The 18,519-nt window shown below is 38.6% G+C and overlaps 1 protein-coding gene across 1 annotated transcript; it reads left to right on the top strand.

Moving 5' to 3' along the window:
• Positions 1–2,029: 2,029 nt before the first annotated feature.
• On the top strand, positions 2,030–16,667 carry mylip (myosin regulatory light chain interacting protein). The gene is made up of 7 exons (XM_005797452.2): positions 2,030–2,251; positions 4,012–4,202; positions 11,513–11,698; positions 12,877–13,074; positions 13,196–13,360; positions 13,846–14,269; positions 15,261–16,667. The coding sequence occupies exons 1-7, from the start codon at positions 2,165–2,167 to the stop codon at positions 15,453–15,455; spliced, it is 1,446 nt and encodes a 481-aa protein (XP_005797509.1). The 5' UTR covers positions 2,030–2,164; the 3' UTR covers positions 15,456–16,667.
• Positions 16,668–18,519: the final 1,852 nt, after the last annotated feature.

The raw sequence follows: 18,519 nt of genomic DNA, 5'->3' as shown, positions 1-18,519 counted from the left end.
AGTGGTTTCCCATTAAGAGCTATGGCAACAAATTATTGACGATTAAGTACACTTTTAGATGCAATCGCCTGGAAAGAGTTTTCAGATATAAACAACAAAAATCTAAAGAGAAAATTACAAATTTATAGAATTTGTCAATCCAATGTTTTGCTAAACGCATGTAAGGAAAAGGGCTATTTTAGCTTTACACCAGTTAGCAAACATTGCATGTCCTGCAAACATTCACACTCCCTCCACCCCCCTCTCGATGAGCAACTTACAAACTGTTTACTTTATTATTGTGAAATAGGCAGCAGTAAACACATGGTCATCACTGTCAACACTGAGTTTTCAAGATTTAGTTAGTTTGATGTGGTGCGATCTAATCCTTGCTTGGTTTGCACCAAATTAGAGTTTCCCTTGATACACAATAATGCGCAAGATTCCTGAATTATTCAAGCTAATCTTTTATGTTGACCAATCTTTCTCACATTTTTCAAATCAAAACCACAGACAATGCACTACTGATACAATACAATGCTCTAGATCAAAGCTCATGTGATTGAGTGACCCAGTTGAAGTTAGAGCGTATATTCAGATAAGAATCTACGGCAACACTACAAAATTGATGTTTGCAGAAGAACTCCATTCAATCTTATTGAGCTTTACCAAATTTGCTGAAGAATGGGAAAATAATTTAAATGACTATTAATGCAAAGCTGATAGAAATGTACTCCAAAAGAATTGTAGACGTAAATGTAGTAAAAGGTTGGTCTAAACTTCAACTCCAGTCCCCAAGGGCTTGTGTCCTGCAACTTTTAGATGTATCCCCTGGTCAAATCAACCTGAATCAAATGGCTGACTTCTACAGAGACCCGTTAAAGACCTGATTATTTGACTAGGTGTGTTGAAGAAGAGAAATACTTAAAAGCTGCAGGAAATCGGTCCTTGAGGGCTGCAGTTGAATACCCTTGGTCTAAACGACACTGAAGTATGTTTTCCTTCCATTTCACAATTCTGCTAAATGAAGGGGATAGGAGTTATTTTGCAAGGCGCTGTAGCTAAATGTTAAAACATCATTGGTATTTTCCTTTCAGTCTCTTCTTATTATATACATATCACTCCAGCCACACAAGGAATGCAGCTCTGGAAAGAGTGCAAACATATCGGAAAGGCATGCTGCCTCCACTCTAAATTGTCCTCTGGCAAACAAATGATAAGCTTGGCTGAATACCATGCCTTCCCTGGTTTTATAGTACAAGGCTGCTCTTCTCTTCACTTTCCTTGCCAAGTTTGCCTCCATCACAATGCAGTGCCGCTGAATAATAGATGATAAAACAGTAGCTGTTGTGGATGCATTGGGGCAGAAGACATACTGAAATAAGGTCACAGAAATATTAGGTGCTCAAATTAGCAACACTTAAGCTTCATGGCTGGAGGCGCTGTTAACATGTTTAAATTCTCCTCATGACTTATTTATTTTTTTAGATTTATTTTGTATTTAACCTTTATTTATAGATAAGATTAAGTAAATTCTATCAATTTCAGAATAAGATGTTATAAAACGAAAGATTTAGAGAAAACAAATGAGTTCTATAAGATGGGGAAATAGTGGGTGGCTGAGGTAGGAGTTGCAGAAATTAAATATTCATAAAAGCCTTGAGTTGCAAAAAACAGGCAAAGTGGAAAGTTTCCCCACTAGTATTGCAGCTATTTCTGGGTCATAATCCCCTACATTATTTATAAAAAGCTATGGAAAACCATTAAACTCACCCTGAAGTGCACTGGCGTACGATGAAATGTCTAATTTATTAAGTTCAGGTGTGCAAAAATAAAAGCTCTCTGGTTTGCATACAACCAACCCACCACAAGAGGACGCAGTGCCTCTCAAACAAGAGCTCAACTTGATCATCCAATTTGCGGATGTGACAACGCTTCCAATTGGTGAACAGAAGTTCAGTGAGTTACAATAAACCGTCTGTGATTGGATGCCCTTCAAGAAGGCGGGACTACGGTGAGCATTTCATTGATATTTCCTACAGCTGGTAGAGGAAGATTAGCCACACTGAGAGAACTGAGAGGAAAGTGATGAAGGCTTGATGTGGAGGGTTTCTAAAGAGGGCAAGAGAATTGTTTTGTTGGTTTAAAGCGTGGCGCACCAAAGACTACAAAATACAAAACCAAAATGCTCTGCCACGTTACTCGTCCGGACTCGGTGGTGATGGAAGTGGAAGTTGACGCGAAGGCGAACGGAGAAGACTGTCTTAATAAGGTTAGATTCCGAGTAAAATACCCATAAATGTTCAGATATATGTACGGAGACTATTTGTCTTTCCGTCTCTTTCACTATTTCTATTAGACAAATCACCGAAGCTGTTATTGTACCGGCACGCTTTAAGTTCTCCACTGTTTTTAAACTTTATTTTAATAATTTAATCGGCTATTTAAGAATTGAGCGTTCTTCTAAGAAGCATGGAAGATTGCTTGTTTTCTGAATTTTTTGTATTTATTACAGCTGCCGTAACAACAAATGTTAATTACGCTGCTGCTACAAAGACCAAGCGAAACTATTTTGTATTTACTTTGTAAATATTTACGTTGTAAATATTAGTTTCCGTGGGTATCTAAACATGTTAAAGCTTTAGTAAGACTTCCTGTATTGCCAGAAACAGATGGCTTAAGGCAGCAGAGGTTACTACAGGTCATTGTGTTTCATTACGAGCTGCGCTCGGCACTTGAGCTTCACTCAACCTGAGGCTTTGTTGGTATAAATGTCTGCATGAAACAAAATGAAATCTCCACTGAAAATGAGTTGGGGACATTAACATGAATCTGTTGGTTTCCACCTTTGTCTCTAGTTTTAAAGGTAAACCTCAATATGTGCTGAAGCTATTCAACACTTGGTAACTTTGATTCCTGCATTAACTAATGATCAAATGGTTCATGTTATTTGTGAAACTGAGTTCCTTTTTACTGCTGCATGATTTCAGGAAAAGAATCAAGTCATTTTTCCTTATTTATCTTTAGTGTGTTCATCACTCTTGAGCTATCGCATTTTGTCAAGTCTGCAATATTCAGTGCCCTTAGATTTCTGAACATGGCTTTCTAGACCCAGAATTATTCATATGTCTGACAAATTTTGACATTTTTGTTTTTATTTAACATTAAACTGTTTTGAAATCAATGGCTATCTTCTAAAAGCTCTATACTTCTTGAAGGATATATATTTCACAGTCGAGACTTGAACTAAAACTTTTTTCTGCTAAAAGAACAAGCTTTGGGCTAAATTTAAGGAGTACTTTAAATCTATAATTTTTTTTTGACCAACTATAAGATACAAGCAGCTTTTAAGCTCTTAATAAAAAGAAGGAACATGTATAAATCATGAGTCTGAATAAAAAAAAAACCCTACTTTTTTCTCCCTGCTTCTGTTGGTAGAGAGAGCCATGCAGAATTTCATATTTAACATTTAGTGCTCTTTGGCTTACTTGTTTTGGCCATAAGTATTGCAAAGTCTAGAAAAGCTGCACAGATTAAAATTCATTGTATCTAATGTTGTAAAGTTGGTGAGGGTAAAAATATAATGAATCACAAATCTGGATCTTAATTTGATTATTTTTGAGGCGCATTGTGCTAAAGAAACTCCTTTATGGGAGCAGTAGTTTCAGTCATAACCCTACTAAAATAAAATGCCGGTCTTATTTTGTATGCAGGCCATATACCCAATTTGCTGAGGGCAACAAATGGGTATTATCTCTGCCTCCAGGCTTTCTAGAGATGTTCGCCAGTAGTTATGTAATAACACGACCATCCATGCTGCAGTTAAGGGTGGGATAGATTTGATGAGCCTCCATGAAAGGATTTAAGTTTGTGTTCCAGGTGTTGTAATCCCTTAGAAATAAACTCCCTGCCCATCTTCTCTTCTTGCCTATTTAATATTTCCTTTATGTTGTTTTGGTTGTTTGATTCTTTTGGTATTTTCTAATCTAAATTCCCTTTTTTTGAGACCCAGTTTCCTTTACCTCTCTGCAGGTTTGCAGAAAGTTGGGCATAATTGAAGTGGATTACTTCGGGCTGCAGTTTACCGGCGGCAAAGGAGAGAATTTGTGGCTGAATCTAAGGAACCGCATCTGCCAGCAGATGGATAACGTGACACCCTGTCGGCTGAGGCTGCGAGTCAAGTTTTTTGTGGAGCCCCATCTCATCCTACAGGAACAGACAAGGTACTTCTGATTATCTTTGTTGCGATATGAACATTCCTTACTGAAATGTCCAAATCATCTTGAATTTGTCACTTCAAAATTGAATTGAGATGCAAAAAAAAGTTTTTACTTGGTGCAAGTTCCAAATAGTTTTAAACACAGCTGTACCTGATGAGACTAGCAATGTCGGGAGAACTGTGTGCTGAAAAACACAAACCAGATCACAACATGATCACTTTGTTTCCAACGCATTGGAAGTGCCCTTTAGTAACCTCTCCGTCAAGCCGGTTTGGGTTTACTATAGGTCATTCTGACAGAGCGCCAGCCTGGAAATGTGATCCAGCAGCTCTGGGGTTGTGTGTTGTTCTCTGCCTGTTCCCCAGGGACCATGTGGGCTCACTGGCAGCCAGGACTCCCATTGAGATTGAAAAAAAACTTTTTGTGGTCGTTTTTGTTTAAAAACAAAAGGTCTCCGTTTTAACTCCTTTTCTAGACATATGGTTTAAAAAAAAAGACCAGGTCTCACACAGGTTTTGTTTTTACAGGAATGTCAGTGTTGCAGCTGTACCTCAATAATTGAGTTTATTTTTAATGTTTTTACTTTCATTAATTTTCTTACTAAACTACAAGGGACTCAAGATTAAAATGTCCCCATACTAATTTCCTTGGCAAGATTAATTTGAACATGATTGTGATCTGAAAAGTAGCTATCTATGACAAGCCCACATCTTTCCTCATATTTTCTTTTTTTCCAAGTTCCTAATTGTGGTCCTTGCGTCGCTCTGTGTAGCCGTTGACATATTCACCCCTGTTGCAGCATTGACTGTTGTTGTTATACATGCTTTTTTCCTACTTCTCCTCCTTAAGGATATCTAGTTTCCTCTTTGTGGTCGTATTTGTATCTGTTTGACACCTGCTGACTACTATGTCTCATTCACCTCACATTGTCTTTGTTTGCTCTGGCCCATATTTGGCAGTATTTGAAGAGGGAGGAAGGGAAAGTGAGGGGGAAGGAGAGGACACTTGGCTGCCTGTGCTCTGACCTCCACTAGATTAGAAGTGGTTATCTTGACCACTGGTGTTGGCTGAGAGGAAGGGGGGATGGATAATTGGGTTGTTAAAACAAAGACATGATAGTGATGCCAGTCACATGAAGGCAGTGCTCTTAATTTAAATGCATTAATGATTGGCAATTCTCAGCTATAATGTTTGGCAAGTCTGGTTCCATTTGTGCACATTTATTAAGGTAATCAATTATAACTATAGATGCACATATTTAAGCACATGCAAAAATTATACTTTTGTTTTTGGAAATGTGCTCAACTTATGTGTCCAGTGGTTTTAAAGGCTTATTGGGTGTGATTGCTGTTAGAGCTACAGATGTCACCTTTCACCCAGTTCGGTTGCAGTGCTTCTCTGCATGAGCTGGTCTGACGGCAGGATGAGTAGACATGACTCATCAGCAAGTAATACATTTGCTAGCCTGTAGGGGACTTAGAGTTTTGTGATATTGTGGGAAAATATTACCACTTCATGCTCATGACCGATCTGAGTGGCATGCTCATTGTTCTCCCATATGTGCATGCACGGGAGCATAAAAAAAACAAACATTGCTGCAGTTTATTGACGGAGCCAGTTTCATTGTGGAATGGGTGGTCATTACTGTTACACCCTTCTAATATGCCCGCTTGCGTAACCCTCCCCATCATATAAAGCTGCTTATATAAGCAGTTGTGTGCTTTGCTGCCACGTAAAGCTCCACAGGTCACTTTAATGTGCAGGCAGTTGGCAGTTTTATTCTCTTAATTTAACATTTGGTTGAGTTTCTTGAGCTGGCAAACACGATGATGTAATGTTCATGGTATTGCCTTTTTTTTTTTTATTGTGGAGCTGTTCATATGTATAGATTTTATTTTTCTGTATTGACAGTATAACCTGCCAGACTTTGCCTTTTTTTCTCCCTCTGTTACCAGCATTAGGTCATATCCATCTGAGCTGGAAGCTTTCTGTGGCAGCTGTGACTCCCAAAATCCACTTTTTTTTTTTTTTAACCCCTAAAGCTTTTCGCTTTAAGCTACTCCTTCTGTTCCATTCTTGAAGGCATTATTTATAAATCTGTATTTTATGGTTGGCTTTGAGCACTTTTTACAAAGGCAGTGCCTTTATCCTTTCGGATTCCTTTTGTAAATTCATTTCAAACATGCGGCTGCTTTGTAGTTACCATGTTTGGTAACAGACATTAAAGGGGTTTTAACTAAGAAAAAAAAAACAGTGATATAAAACTCTGATCATATAACTTCATTTCCTTTTCACTGGTTGAAGGGTACTGGCCCAGAACCTCACAGACCACCTCCATTATTTGCATCATTAAACTTTTACTATTGGCTGCTGAGCTTTATGTTAATCATTTTCCCTTCATTAGTGGTCACATTTAGCATTCTGATCATGCAATCACTAGACCCCTGAAAACCACATGTTTTTTGCTTTAGGCTTTGTAGCAAGGGCAAAGTAGTAACACAACTGTTGACTTCACAAATTAAAATCATTTTACCTTGAAATAAAGTTAAAATATTTTAGAACTGTCACAGGACAGTGTTTCTTCTATTATATAACCTCAAACAAGCTAAAACTTATTCAGATGACTTGAAAACAACAATCTGTTCTTGTAAAAGTTTTTCTCCTCTGCTGAGTTTTGGTCTTGTGACAGGTTATTAATCCGAGTAGAAATCTTTCTTGTATGTTTTTCTTTTTTTGTTGTTCTGATGTTGTCTCTAAGGAGACATGTCAGTTTGGGTCATGCAGGCACATGCCGTTATGAGATTCTTGCATTGTAAGAAAATGCCACAAACTTACTTTCATGCAACAAATGTAACATGACTGCATTATATTGGAAATGGATTAGAAACTATTTTGCAGCTGTAAAAATATTAACATTATCAGTACCATAAACTTTAGTTTTTAGGAATGTTAAAGTAAAAGTAATTTTAGTAACGGCTTGTAAATTTGCATGCATCTTTTGCAGTATTAGTGTTTTGACAAAATAAGTTTACTAAGCTGATGGTTTCCTCAGGTAGGTAGCATGCAACCTACTGCTTAAGTGACTGTCAAAACTTTTGTTAAACTGCATCTCTAAAGGTGGTTGGGAGGTACTGTTTTTCCAATGGGGAATAATTCCAAATTAGTTAATATAAACTACTCTGTCCTGCTTTCAGACAGCTGATCACAGTGCAGCAAAAGGTGGTGAAGCTGGAGTTTTGCATTATTCTTTGGTCCTAAAGCCACAGAAATCATGTCTAAAAGTCTCTGGCATTGTTTTTGAATACTTTAATGGAAGTGAAACCTTTTCTAAATTTATCTCTTCAAAATCAATTGGTGTCAAACAAGCACGGTTTTATCAACTTATTTTTAAGTCTCAAAGTAATCAAATGTTTTCATTAGGTTTGAAAATGCTTCTAAATTCATCAGATTTCTTCAGCACTTTGCTAACCTACCTTTAGTTTTCATTATTCACTATTCTCCTGGATTGGGAGATGATAGTGGTATTTGTTCAACACCACAACTTGGAGTCCATGCTCACCTGCAATTATCGTTTTACTAGACTGGGACCCAAGCAGTTTAGCCCACAAACTCTCTTTGTTTAATTGCTATGTGTTTTTCAGCTCAGTTTGTCAGTGCATATGTTAAAGTCGGTGCCTGGAATTAATGTGGCGCTGCTTTATGTTAAATTGTTCATTTACAAGTTTCTTCACAGTCCGCCCACAAGTTTTCCAGAAGATGTCGAGCCACGGTAACTATAGGCCATTGACTGAGAGTAACCCCGCTGCACATAGCTGCCGGCAGCAAGTTATTTGACTAGCTCACAAACCACATTGTTGGGAGTCCAACCAGTGAGGTCGGAAACTCTACTGCTGATTGGCTGAATGTAGAGCAGTCTCTAAAGCTGTGGTGTTAAGTTTCAGTTTGTGGGGATGTTTTGTTCCTCTGTGTTAAACTGACTTTTTCAGTGTGACACAGTAGGCACAGAAAACAAGATGACTTTTATAGACTGGAACAGAGTTTTTAGGAACACTAAAGTAAAAATTATTTTAGTAAAAGTTTGTAAACCTGCACATATCTTTTGCAGTTTTACTGCTTTTCAAAAAGAAAGCTTACGAAGATTATAGTTTAGTAAGGAGTCTACTGCTTGAGTAACAGTACAGCGGAACATATTTTGTTGAGCGATGTCACATCCAAAAGACCATGCATTAAACTCGGTGCCTGCAGTTAACGTAGCGCTACTGTACTGGTTTTGACACAAGCCAAAGATTAGGTGTCCGCAACTCTCAAAATATTAAAGTATCTAAACTGTTGCATACCTTTTCGTAATTTTTAACAACCTCAAGTGTAATTCTGGCAAATGAATAATCCTATTAAAACTTTAACTATGCATTATCTCTTTAAAGGATAGAACATAGTGCTGTAAACGGTATAATACAGTAGAAGTAGGCCAGGAGACTTTGGTCTCTACAGACTTCCTGGTATTCAGCCTGTTGTGCTGCAGGTTGCATGGAGAATAAAGGCAATGTCTCTGTGTTAGAAGTACGAATGTGCATGTTTTTGTCTGAACATTGCTTCTTGATCTTGTAAATAAGGACTGAGCCATAAAGAGAAGAAACTTGGCTGCTGATGAACTCAAATTTGCATACAAGTTTAGTGGATGAGTCACTCATAATTTATAGGCGTGTTTTAACTTAATTGGAATGAATGTGATTAGAAAATAATTTTACAGACATGCATCCTCAAAACATAAAGGCTAGTGGCACAGAAATGTTTTGTCAGTCTTGTCTGGACCACATGTTGAAATTGACCATCAACATGTGTTGGAGTTGTAGACAGTGGACACTTCTTCAGTGCTCTTGTGTGTGACTGACCCTGACAGGTGCTGAGGCAGCCTGGTTCTGGCACAAGAAGCCGTGTAGTTGTCAGCTTAATGGAAGTCGATACGATTTAACTGGAGAAATTATGTAGCTATAACTCAACAGAACAACCACTCCTGGTATCCTAGTTCTTTTTTATTATTTTATTATTTCCTTTGCAATCATGTTCATGCTTGTAAATCATAAAATATTTACATTATGGTCTGATGGATTTACACTATCTATTCCAAGTGTATTTGGGATCAACACAATGTTTTCATAACACTCATGGGGAGTTTTGATGATGTGTAAAGCCAGTGATTTCTTAAAATGGCTCACTGTCTGTGGGTTAAGTTTCCTTGTATGTGTCCTGTTGTTTGTTCATGGTGCTCTGCTTCCTTCATATCGCATCTTGTTTTTTCATAGAAGCTAAACAGGAACAGCTATCGGTAGTAATCTCTGCAGCAGGGCATGTTGACCTGCTGTGCCACCTAAAGTTGATGTCCTCTTCCAAACAGTTATTGGCAATAAAAACAAGACTTGGACAATATTGTGAGCCATGGGCCCAACTGCCCATTTAAATGGGGATCTTAATGATGCAGAAGTAAAACAGTAAGCATAGTTAGTTGACTGCTTGTTTATCAGATAACAAACCTGTTCTTGCATAGTTCCCTGAAACGAAACCCTATTGTTCCACGACCAGTAGTAACCATGCCAATCCCTGTGTGAACTACAGTAACCTCAGCGGCTTGCCCTGTAGTTACCTTTTTTTACCAGCAACCTGTTGTAAACTCCCAGTCAGGTTGGCCCTATTGTTTGCATCAGGCAGGTATCTCATGAGCGGCGCTCTATCACATGATGCCTGCTGGGCTTGATACAATGGAGTCCAGTGTTTGTGTGTTGGAGGGAATGGGATGTTTAACACCATATCAAAGCCCTGTTTGTTATGCCTGAGGCTAGTCAGCCGTGGGGGCTCGGTTGTTACAGTCTGGCTCTAGCACGGTTTGGTTTGTGCCGACATTGTTTGTGTGATTCTCTGCTGCTGTTGATGCTGCTTGGAAGCTCTGTGTGTTGGTTAAGGTGTGTCTTTGTTGCAATGTCAAACTGTACACGTTGCCTGTGTTTTTGTCACGAGGTGTGGGCTTGCTAATCTTGTAAGATGGTAAAGGAAATGATAAAATAATCTTTCTTGTGAGATTTGCATGTTCTGAATCAAAAATTCAATGTGGGAAATGTTAGTTTTCTACTTCCTTTAAAAATCTTCAGGCACAGTATGACCTTATTTGTACAAATGAAAATGTTACAAAGCATATCATGCTTCAAAGAGACGTGCAGCCTGAGAGAGGGGGGCATCTCCTTTAGCTGAAAAATAAAGCAGTTATTTATTTTTCTGTTTCAGCAGACTGTCTACTGCAACAAGATGTAACAAGAAAATATTTAGCAATATGACACATGGGTTAAGTTTTTAAAGTAGAAGTCTGGTTGAGACAGGTTTATGATCTGCTTTAGGTCACTGTGACAATTTATCTGATTGATGGATGTGAGGCTACTTGAGGTCAGTTTTCTGTATGTTGTAAGGAGTGAGTCAGTCAGGGTGTTGCTCTCATTCACGTATTGCCTCCTGCAGGTGGAAGATGGAGTACTTCACGTCTTGTGGTTGAAAACAATGGAATAGCCCACTGTTTTCTCATAAAGGGGCTGTTTTTCCATCACTACTACAGAACATGCTGTTCTCATGAGCACTGAGCCCAAACTGTACCAGCTGTTCTGACTGCCAGTGATCTCGAATTGTGAATAAAAAACATATTTTTAACATGTTGTTTATAGCAGAATGAGACTAAGCAGCATCCCTTGGTCAATGCGCAAGTACATAATCAAAAAGTAAACTAAAATTGCTTTAGTGTAATTTCTATAAATTTTGATTTGTAGCCTGTAGCTAAAGATTCAGTTTATCATTGAGGTTTGCTGCTTACACAATCATATGGAAGATTCCTCTCTGCCAAACTTTATTAATGCTACAATTCATGAAAGTGGAACCTGCCCAAATATTGACAGCATACACTATAGACTTCTATATTTCATTAGATACAGAAGTCTAAATAAGGGGTCTTATTTCACCATGAGGGGAGGTTCGGTGTTCTTGCAGTATTTTATTCCTTCCCTCAAATGTACAACTTGCATTCCATAACGGTTCAGCCAGAGCGGCCGCACGATCTAAAACTGCCATTTTAAAGAAGTGAAACTAGGGAAAGTATTTTGCTCCTTGGCATGTCATCCTGACCATGCTGTGGAGTATTTGTGGAAGTAGGTTGTGAAGTGAAACTGAACCATTAATTGTGTAGAGCTATAAATGTCAATTTATGACGCAAGACTAGCACATGGATAGCATGCAAGTTCATAGCCTCCATGATTTTCCATGATTTTTGTCTTCCACAGACATCTATTCTTCATGCATGTGAAAGAAGACCTCCACAATGGACACCTTCGCATGTGCTCCGAGCAGGCGGAGGAGCTAAGCGCTCTGCTAGCGCAAGCAGAGTTTGGGGACTACAACCAAAACACAGCCCAGTACTGGTATTCAGAGCTGTGTGGAGAGGAACCCGACACCGCCACCATCAACAGGTACAACACACTCAACGTTGTCTGACAAACTTAATGCAATCCAACTCTAAATTCATGAAGACATGCTGAAATCTAGGTAGTAAAAGCAATATGCTATTATGACAATATAACCAATAGTATGAGCTGAGTTAAGGATCTTTACTCCTTTTTTTGAAAAATGCAAATGATCATAACCATGAAAAGATATTTGGAAGAAATGCATCTGCCTCTTACTGTATCAATTCTTAGTCTATAGAAGGTTTGATTCAAATGGTGAATGAATTGTGTAATTTTGCAATAGGAAAAGGAGATATCTAGAGATGATAATAATAAACACTCGCTCACATGGTCTCTATAAAAAAAAAAACATTCAGGGCTTTGAACAAACACAGCAGCTGACAAGAGATCAGATGACGTTTATTTGCAGATCACCCCTGGCAAATTTTTCTACTGCACATTTTCTCCATTAAACTGGCGTGACTGTATTGTAATACTGTTTTTTTAAAACTTGGTGAAAAGGGAATTCATGTTTTCTATCAGAAACAAGTTGTTGTACAAGAGTCAAATGTACTTCCCTCAGGAGTTGTCCCTCCAGCTATATCCATTGTGTTTTTGCAGACTACAGTATCTCTTTTGTATTTGCAGCTTTTAAAGGGCCTGAATCAACTGACACTGAACATTGCTCTGCTTTACTGCTCAATTTATACTGACATTTATCTGCACAATTCATAGCATTCATCTCACTGAACTTACAGAATAGTTGTTTTAAATACTGATACTCCACCAATTGGTCAAAGGTGCATCATTAATGTCTAACTCCAAAGGACTCACAGAATGAAAAACACTTAACCACAGCTGCGGAAAATTCATCCATTAGATGTTCTGATTTTTATCAAAGCACCAATAAATTGTAATTGCAGTAAAATCTAACTTATTGTGCCTCTATAATAATGTGATAGACTTGAGCAAGCACAAAATTTAGTAGAAATACAGACTGAGGAACATTAAACCTTAGTAAATGAATATTAGCTCAATAAGTTTAAATATCGACTGCAGTCAGTTGCTTCATAAAAACATTTGTGTGTTTGAACACTCATCAGACTCATACATTCATCAGGCTAGTCTTGTTTTACCTGTTTGCGTAATTAAAGTACAGCCAACTTTTTTTCTCACCACTCTGCACATTGTTTCTGCTGCAGCATTATCTCCAGACACAAAGCTTTGGAGGGTTTAAGCCAGACCTCAGTGGAGTACCAGGCCTTGCAGCTCATTTCTGCTCTGGAGCATTACGGCGTGGAGTGGCACTGGGTGCGTGACGCAAATGGTCAGCGGCTGGCTATCGGAGTGGGGCCAGAAGGGATTGCCATCTGTAAGGAGGATTTCAGCTTAGTTAACAGGTATGTTCTGCCATAATAGTTTAATATTATTGGATTTACCTCCTTAATATCCAACATTTTTAAACATAAATGTCACTTCTAACATTGCCTACTTTAATAACTTCTTGCATTCTTGTCTTAGAGTAAGCTACCCCATCATCCAGATCGCCACTCAGTCGGGGAAAAGTGTCTACTTGACTGTAACAAAGGACACAAATGACAGCGTGGTCCTTTTATTCAAACTGATCAGTAACCGGGCAGCAAGCGGACTGTACCGAGCCATCACAGAGACTCATGCCTTCTACAGGTGAGAGGAGCTCAACCGTTAACTATCTAACCCCAGTCTGTGCTGTAAAGACATAGTGATGAATTTACATTTGATAAATGTACTGTACCAAAAGCAGTTTTGCTCATGAAAGATGAGCCCTGACTTAACTGTGTTTGTGATGAGCCAAGAAAACATTCTGAGTTTCTGTAAAATAAATGTTGAACCCTGCTGATCTGAGGATTGATGCTTGTATAGCTGTTTGTGAGCAGTCTGTTGGTCATCCATCTGCAGAATTGAAGATTATTTACTTAAGGCCAGTAGATCTAAGCAATGGTGGTAAACACCTGAAACTTGCTCTGAGCACCCAGTGTCCATGTGTTAATTAAAATTAGAGCATTGGAAATGCATCAAGTGACAAATATAAATATTTGGAATTCCATTTTTGGAATCCAAACTAGTTTTGAGTTGTGATGGTCAAAAACTCTTTCCAGAAAATATTAATCATGTTTTGTTTTATTTTTCAGGTGTGATACAGTTACCAATGCCGTGATGATGCAGTACAGCAGAGATTTTAAGGGTCACTTGGCTTCCCTATTCCTCAACGAAAACATCAACGTGGGCAAGAAGTACGTCTTCGACATCAGACGAACCTCCAAGGAAGTGTACGACCACGCTCGCCGTGCTCTGTACAACGCTGGCGTTGCGGACTTGGTGTCTCGCTCAGAGAGTGGAGAGCGCTCCTCTCCCTCTCAATCCCCAAGCAGGGCCAGCCAGCGGGACAAGGGACTGGACTGCAACAGTTGCGAGCAGAGCCGGGCCCTGCAGGAGCGGCTGCAGAAACTCAAAGAAGCTCTGCTGTGCATGGTGTGCTGCGAGGAGGAGATTGATGCAGCGTTCTGTCCCTGCGGTCACATGGTGTGCTGCCAGAACTGCGCAAATCAGCTGCAGGTGAGACTGCTCTCCACGCTTGGAGAAAATGTTTACAAACTTTACGTAGTCATTTGTATGTTTACCCTTTGATGCTTTTAATTTGAAAGCTAAGCTCGGCTTGTTTTGGCTTAATTCAAGTCATATTCCTTATGTGATTTTGCAATTTCCCTAAAAGAATCTAATTATGCTTCAGCTCCCTGGTCTTATCCTTTTATGGTGCTTTTAACAACATCCAGAGGCTTGCTTAAACTCTGACAACCTGATTGTCCCCTCTTTTAATCAGCTAAAAGTGCCCGTCTATGCGAAGGCAGATTTTGCGTGAGCGTGTGTGAGAGAGTTTGTCTTGTAAAGGGATTACAGCAGCAAGGCAAATCTCTTCACCATTAGCTGAGCTGGAAAACGTCACCCAGCTACTAAAGGGGTGAATGAGTTAGTCACAGGAAGAAGTTTTAATTTAAAAAAAAATATATATATATTTACCTATTCTAATATTGGGACCTGAGCAGTTTAGCTTTGCTGTAGTACTTTAACCACCTGTCCTGCCATTACAGCCAAAAATCCTTTGAGGTCATCCGCTTTGCATATCTAGATTCTGACAATTTTGTCTGTTCTCTGCAAAGAGGCACAAGCTCAGCCAGATTGAATGGAGAGCATCGCTACACTGCAATTTATAGATTCTCAAAGCAATTCCATCTGAAATTTGACTGAGCCGTTTAGATACATGAATATTCTTTGATCTTAACCTGGTGTCTGCTGTAATCCTCAACACGATGTCCTGCATATCTTAATGTTCCCTCTGTTCTTTCTTAATTTGTGCCAAATATGAGTCCTTCCCAGAACAGCTACATTAAACAAGATTAAATTACATCCAGGTTGAATTGACTGACTTCTGAAGTCTGACTGCATTAAAGTTTGTGATTGAAATGTGAAGGATATGAATACTTCTGTAAGCCACTGTAACTGGATGGCTGGGGCTTTTACTCAAAAGCTGCTCTGTCTTCTCCCTCAGCTGTGTCCTGTGTGCCGGTCAGACGTGGAGCACGTGCAGCACGTTTACCTGCCCACCTGCACCAGCCTCCTCAGCCTGACGCTGAATGACAACCACCAGCACCGCAGCAGCATTCCCACTCCCATCCACAGAGACATTGACTCCCCTCACAGCTGCTCCACCACGGAGTACGAACACAAGCTCTACCATACGTAAAGACTTTAGAAACCCACCAAAACTCCACTATGAACACTTTAAAACCCCACCAGCAGAGTTTCACAAAGAAGAAACATTTCTGATGATATAATACTCCACACCCTTGGATTACTCCTTGCTTCTTTTTTTTTCTTAATTTTTTTTCCTGAGTATTGTTTGCTGTGTGTCATTCTGTGAAACACCATTTACACACCATAGATTTTTTTTTTTTTGTCATTTTGATTTTAGTAAATTATGGGATCAGTTGACCTGATGCTGAAATATAATCCTTGAATATTTGGTTGCTTTCTACTGCATTTCTTTGTTCATGGCTCCATAAGGCAGTGATTGTTTAGAGGAGCTAACCATGGTGGAATTTTATTCGTAAGTTATATTTTTACGTTTGACATTTTAAAACTCTTGTTTTACTTCATGAATTGAATAGTAGGGTTTAGGAGAGCATATTTCAGTTCATCTTTATTTCTCATGTCCTGTTTTATTTTCCATGCCAATGAGAGGCTCATTTAGACTAAGCAGTCCTGCTGCCAAATATAGCTCTGGTTACTAATTGGATACAAGAGGAAGCAAGACTTGTCCTCGTACTCTTGTCCTTGCTCGCCAACACTCCTTAAACACTCCCATTTAACTACAAAACTGGTCTTAATTATGGAGTAAAACATTAATGCTGGTTCTTACAGATTCTAAAGTTGGCACAAAGCAGGAACTGCTTCCTTTAACTGGCCTCTGCTATAAATTTCTTCTCTGGGTTTTATTTGTTCTCTTGGACAGTTTTAAAGGGTACTAGGAGATGTATGTGCAATACTTGCTTGCTTTCTGCCAAGCTTTTCATCCTCAGTTTTTATTTTTTTATTTTATTTTTTTTAATTTAAATTCAAAGAATATTTAAAACAAAAAGGCTTTGCCACTTTACTAAAGTTTTGATGTCGGGGAGGTTTGTCTCTAATGTAGCAGCAACCTTTTAATACAAATCTTCCTCAGACATGCATTTCTTATAAAGGAAAACTCGGTTCCTTTTAATGCTGACAAGGTTGAGCTCAGTTATTGCAGGGGAAGGCCTTTTATTATTTTCTTCCTCGCGTTAAGTAGAGATTTGTTTCTGTTTTCTGAAGCAAATACCACAGTTCTGTGAATTAACTCTTAATGTGAAAGGCTTTTTACATTATGTTGCTTTTAACTGAAAGTATTAATAAAATTCTTTTTTTTAAAAACTCATTTGTATCAAGGTCTGTCATTTTTGCAGGATAGGATCTGAATTTATTTACTTTATTTTTTCTTTGTGGAAGGATCTGTGGTAATCTCTAAAAAAAAAAAAAGTTTTTGTAACTGAACTCAGTATAGCTAATTATGAAGACTCCCTTGTTATTTGATGTCATTTACAGCATTGGTGCCTAAAGTCGGTCCTTGAGGGCTGGCATCCTGCATGTTTTATTTCTCTCCCTGGTTTAACGCACCTGAATGAAATGATGGCTCATTAGAAGGCCTAAGAAGCACATTGACATGCTGAAAAGGTTGTTGTTACCGGCAGGAAGAGAACCAAAACATGCAGGGTGCCGGCCCTCGAGGACCGACTTTGGGCACCGCTGATTTACAGAATAATATGCAAGTATTGACTCAAATGCTCTACCATCTGGTTTGTAACAAATGTTTCTTTAAGAACATCAATCTCCACCCATATTCCTCTTAATTGGCAATCATAATACACTTGCCTAAAAGTTTTATTGCTCATTTTATTATGCAAAACTCTCCTTGGTCTGTCCATACCTCATGACAACTATTGGATATATCTTTCATTGGCAAAATCCCAGCAACCTCATTGGGTTTAGCATGTCAATCTACTGTTTATGACTGTCAATGACTGTCTGGAATGACTTGAAGAAAACAAAAAAATCAATATGTCCCAAGTCAAATATATTAATGATCCATAATTTACATTATGAATCATTTTAACCATCTTTTTTTTTGACTACCAACATCTTAGCAATTGGAGTTTCCCATGTTCAGCCATATATATATATTTTTTTTTAATTATCACAAAAAAATAAAAAAACACTAATCTGGTTATCTCATATTTTCCATTTTTCTTCAGCACCATGTGTACATTGCACAACATATGGCCATTTGTCACTTTAGGCTGCTGAAGGTGAAGAAATCTGATCATGGGTCCAGAAAGAGCTCAGTGTTGATTAGGATTAACAGCCATATCAGACTGTGATGTAAATCGGTGGAAGAGTCGAGTATTGATTCGTCTTTTTCTCACTTTGCATCCTCTCTGTCCATGACCTTCTGTGTGGGTGTACCGCTTTTCATTCCCCTCTTACTCTTTTCAGAGATCATTGGTATTAAGCAAAATCCAAGGACACTAATAAGAACTGAGAGGGTTATATTTATTAGAAAGAGCTCTGTGATTTCTAATTAGTCATGCAGCCATATCTTATGTGGTTATATGAAAACACAACAGGTGGAAGTTCTGTGAGGGCCTCAGAGGTTTGCTAGAGAACATTAATAAACAAGCATGGAGACCAAAGGACACACGATGCAGGCTGGGGATAAAGCTGTGAAGTTTAAAGCAGAAAGTCCTGACCTAAATCTAACAAAATCTTGGACAAAACTGGAAAATTGATCACTGGTTTTCTCCATTCAATCTGACTGAGAGTGTGTAATTTGCAAAGTACAATCTGCAATGTCTTATTTTAAACACGTGTTATTCTCCTTCCAGTTTAAAATGATGCAGTATTTTTGTTGCTCTATCATATACAATCTCAGCAAAATACATTAAAATTGATACATGTCGGGGGCGCTGCGGTGGTGCAGGGGTAAAGACAACCCAGTATGGAGGCCCTACTACTCAATGTCATTGTTAGAGATTTGAGTCCCAGCCTGATGACCTTTAACCCATCTCTTTCCCCTCTCTCATGACCCGCCTTGCTGTCTAACCACTCTCAAATAAAGTAGTAAGTAAAGTAAGCAACTAGAGTTGAAAAAAAATTGCAAAATGTTGTTTCCAATAAATTCCAGGATGTCAAAATCTTTGAAGGGCACTGTATGAACAACTTTGCAAAAATGT

This window comes from Xiphophorus maculatus, chromosome 13, assembly GCF_002775205.1.
Source record: "Xiphophorus maculatus strain JP 163 A chromosome 13, X_maculatus-5.0-male, whole genome shotgun sequence".
Lineage (NCBI taxonomy): Eukaryota > Metazoa > Chordata > Actinopteri > Cyprinodontiformes > Poeciliidae > Xiphophorus > Xiphophorus maculatus.
This window is presented reverse-complemented; position numbering and strand designations above follow the sequence as displayed.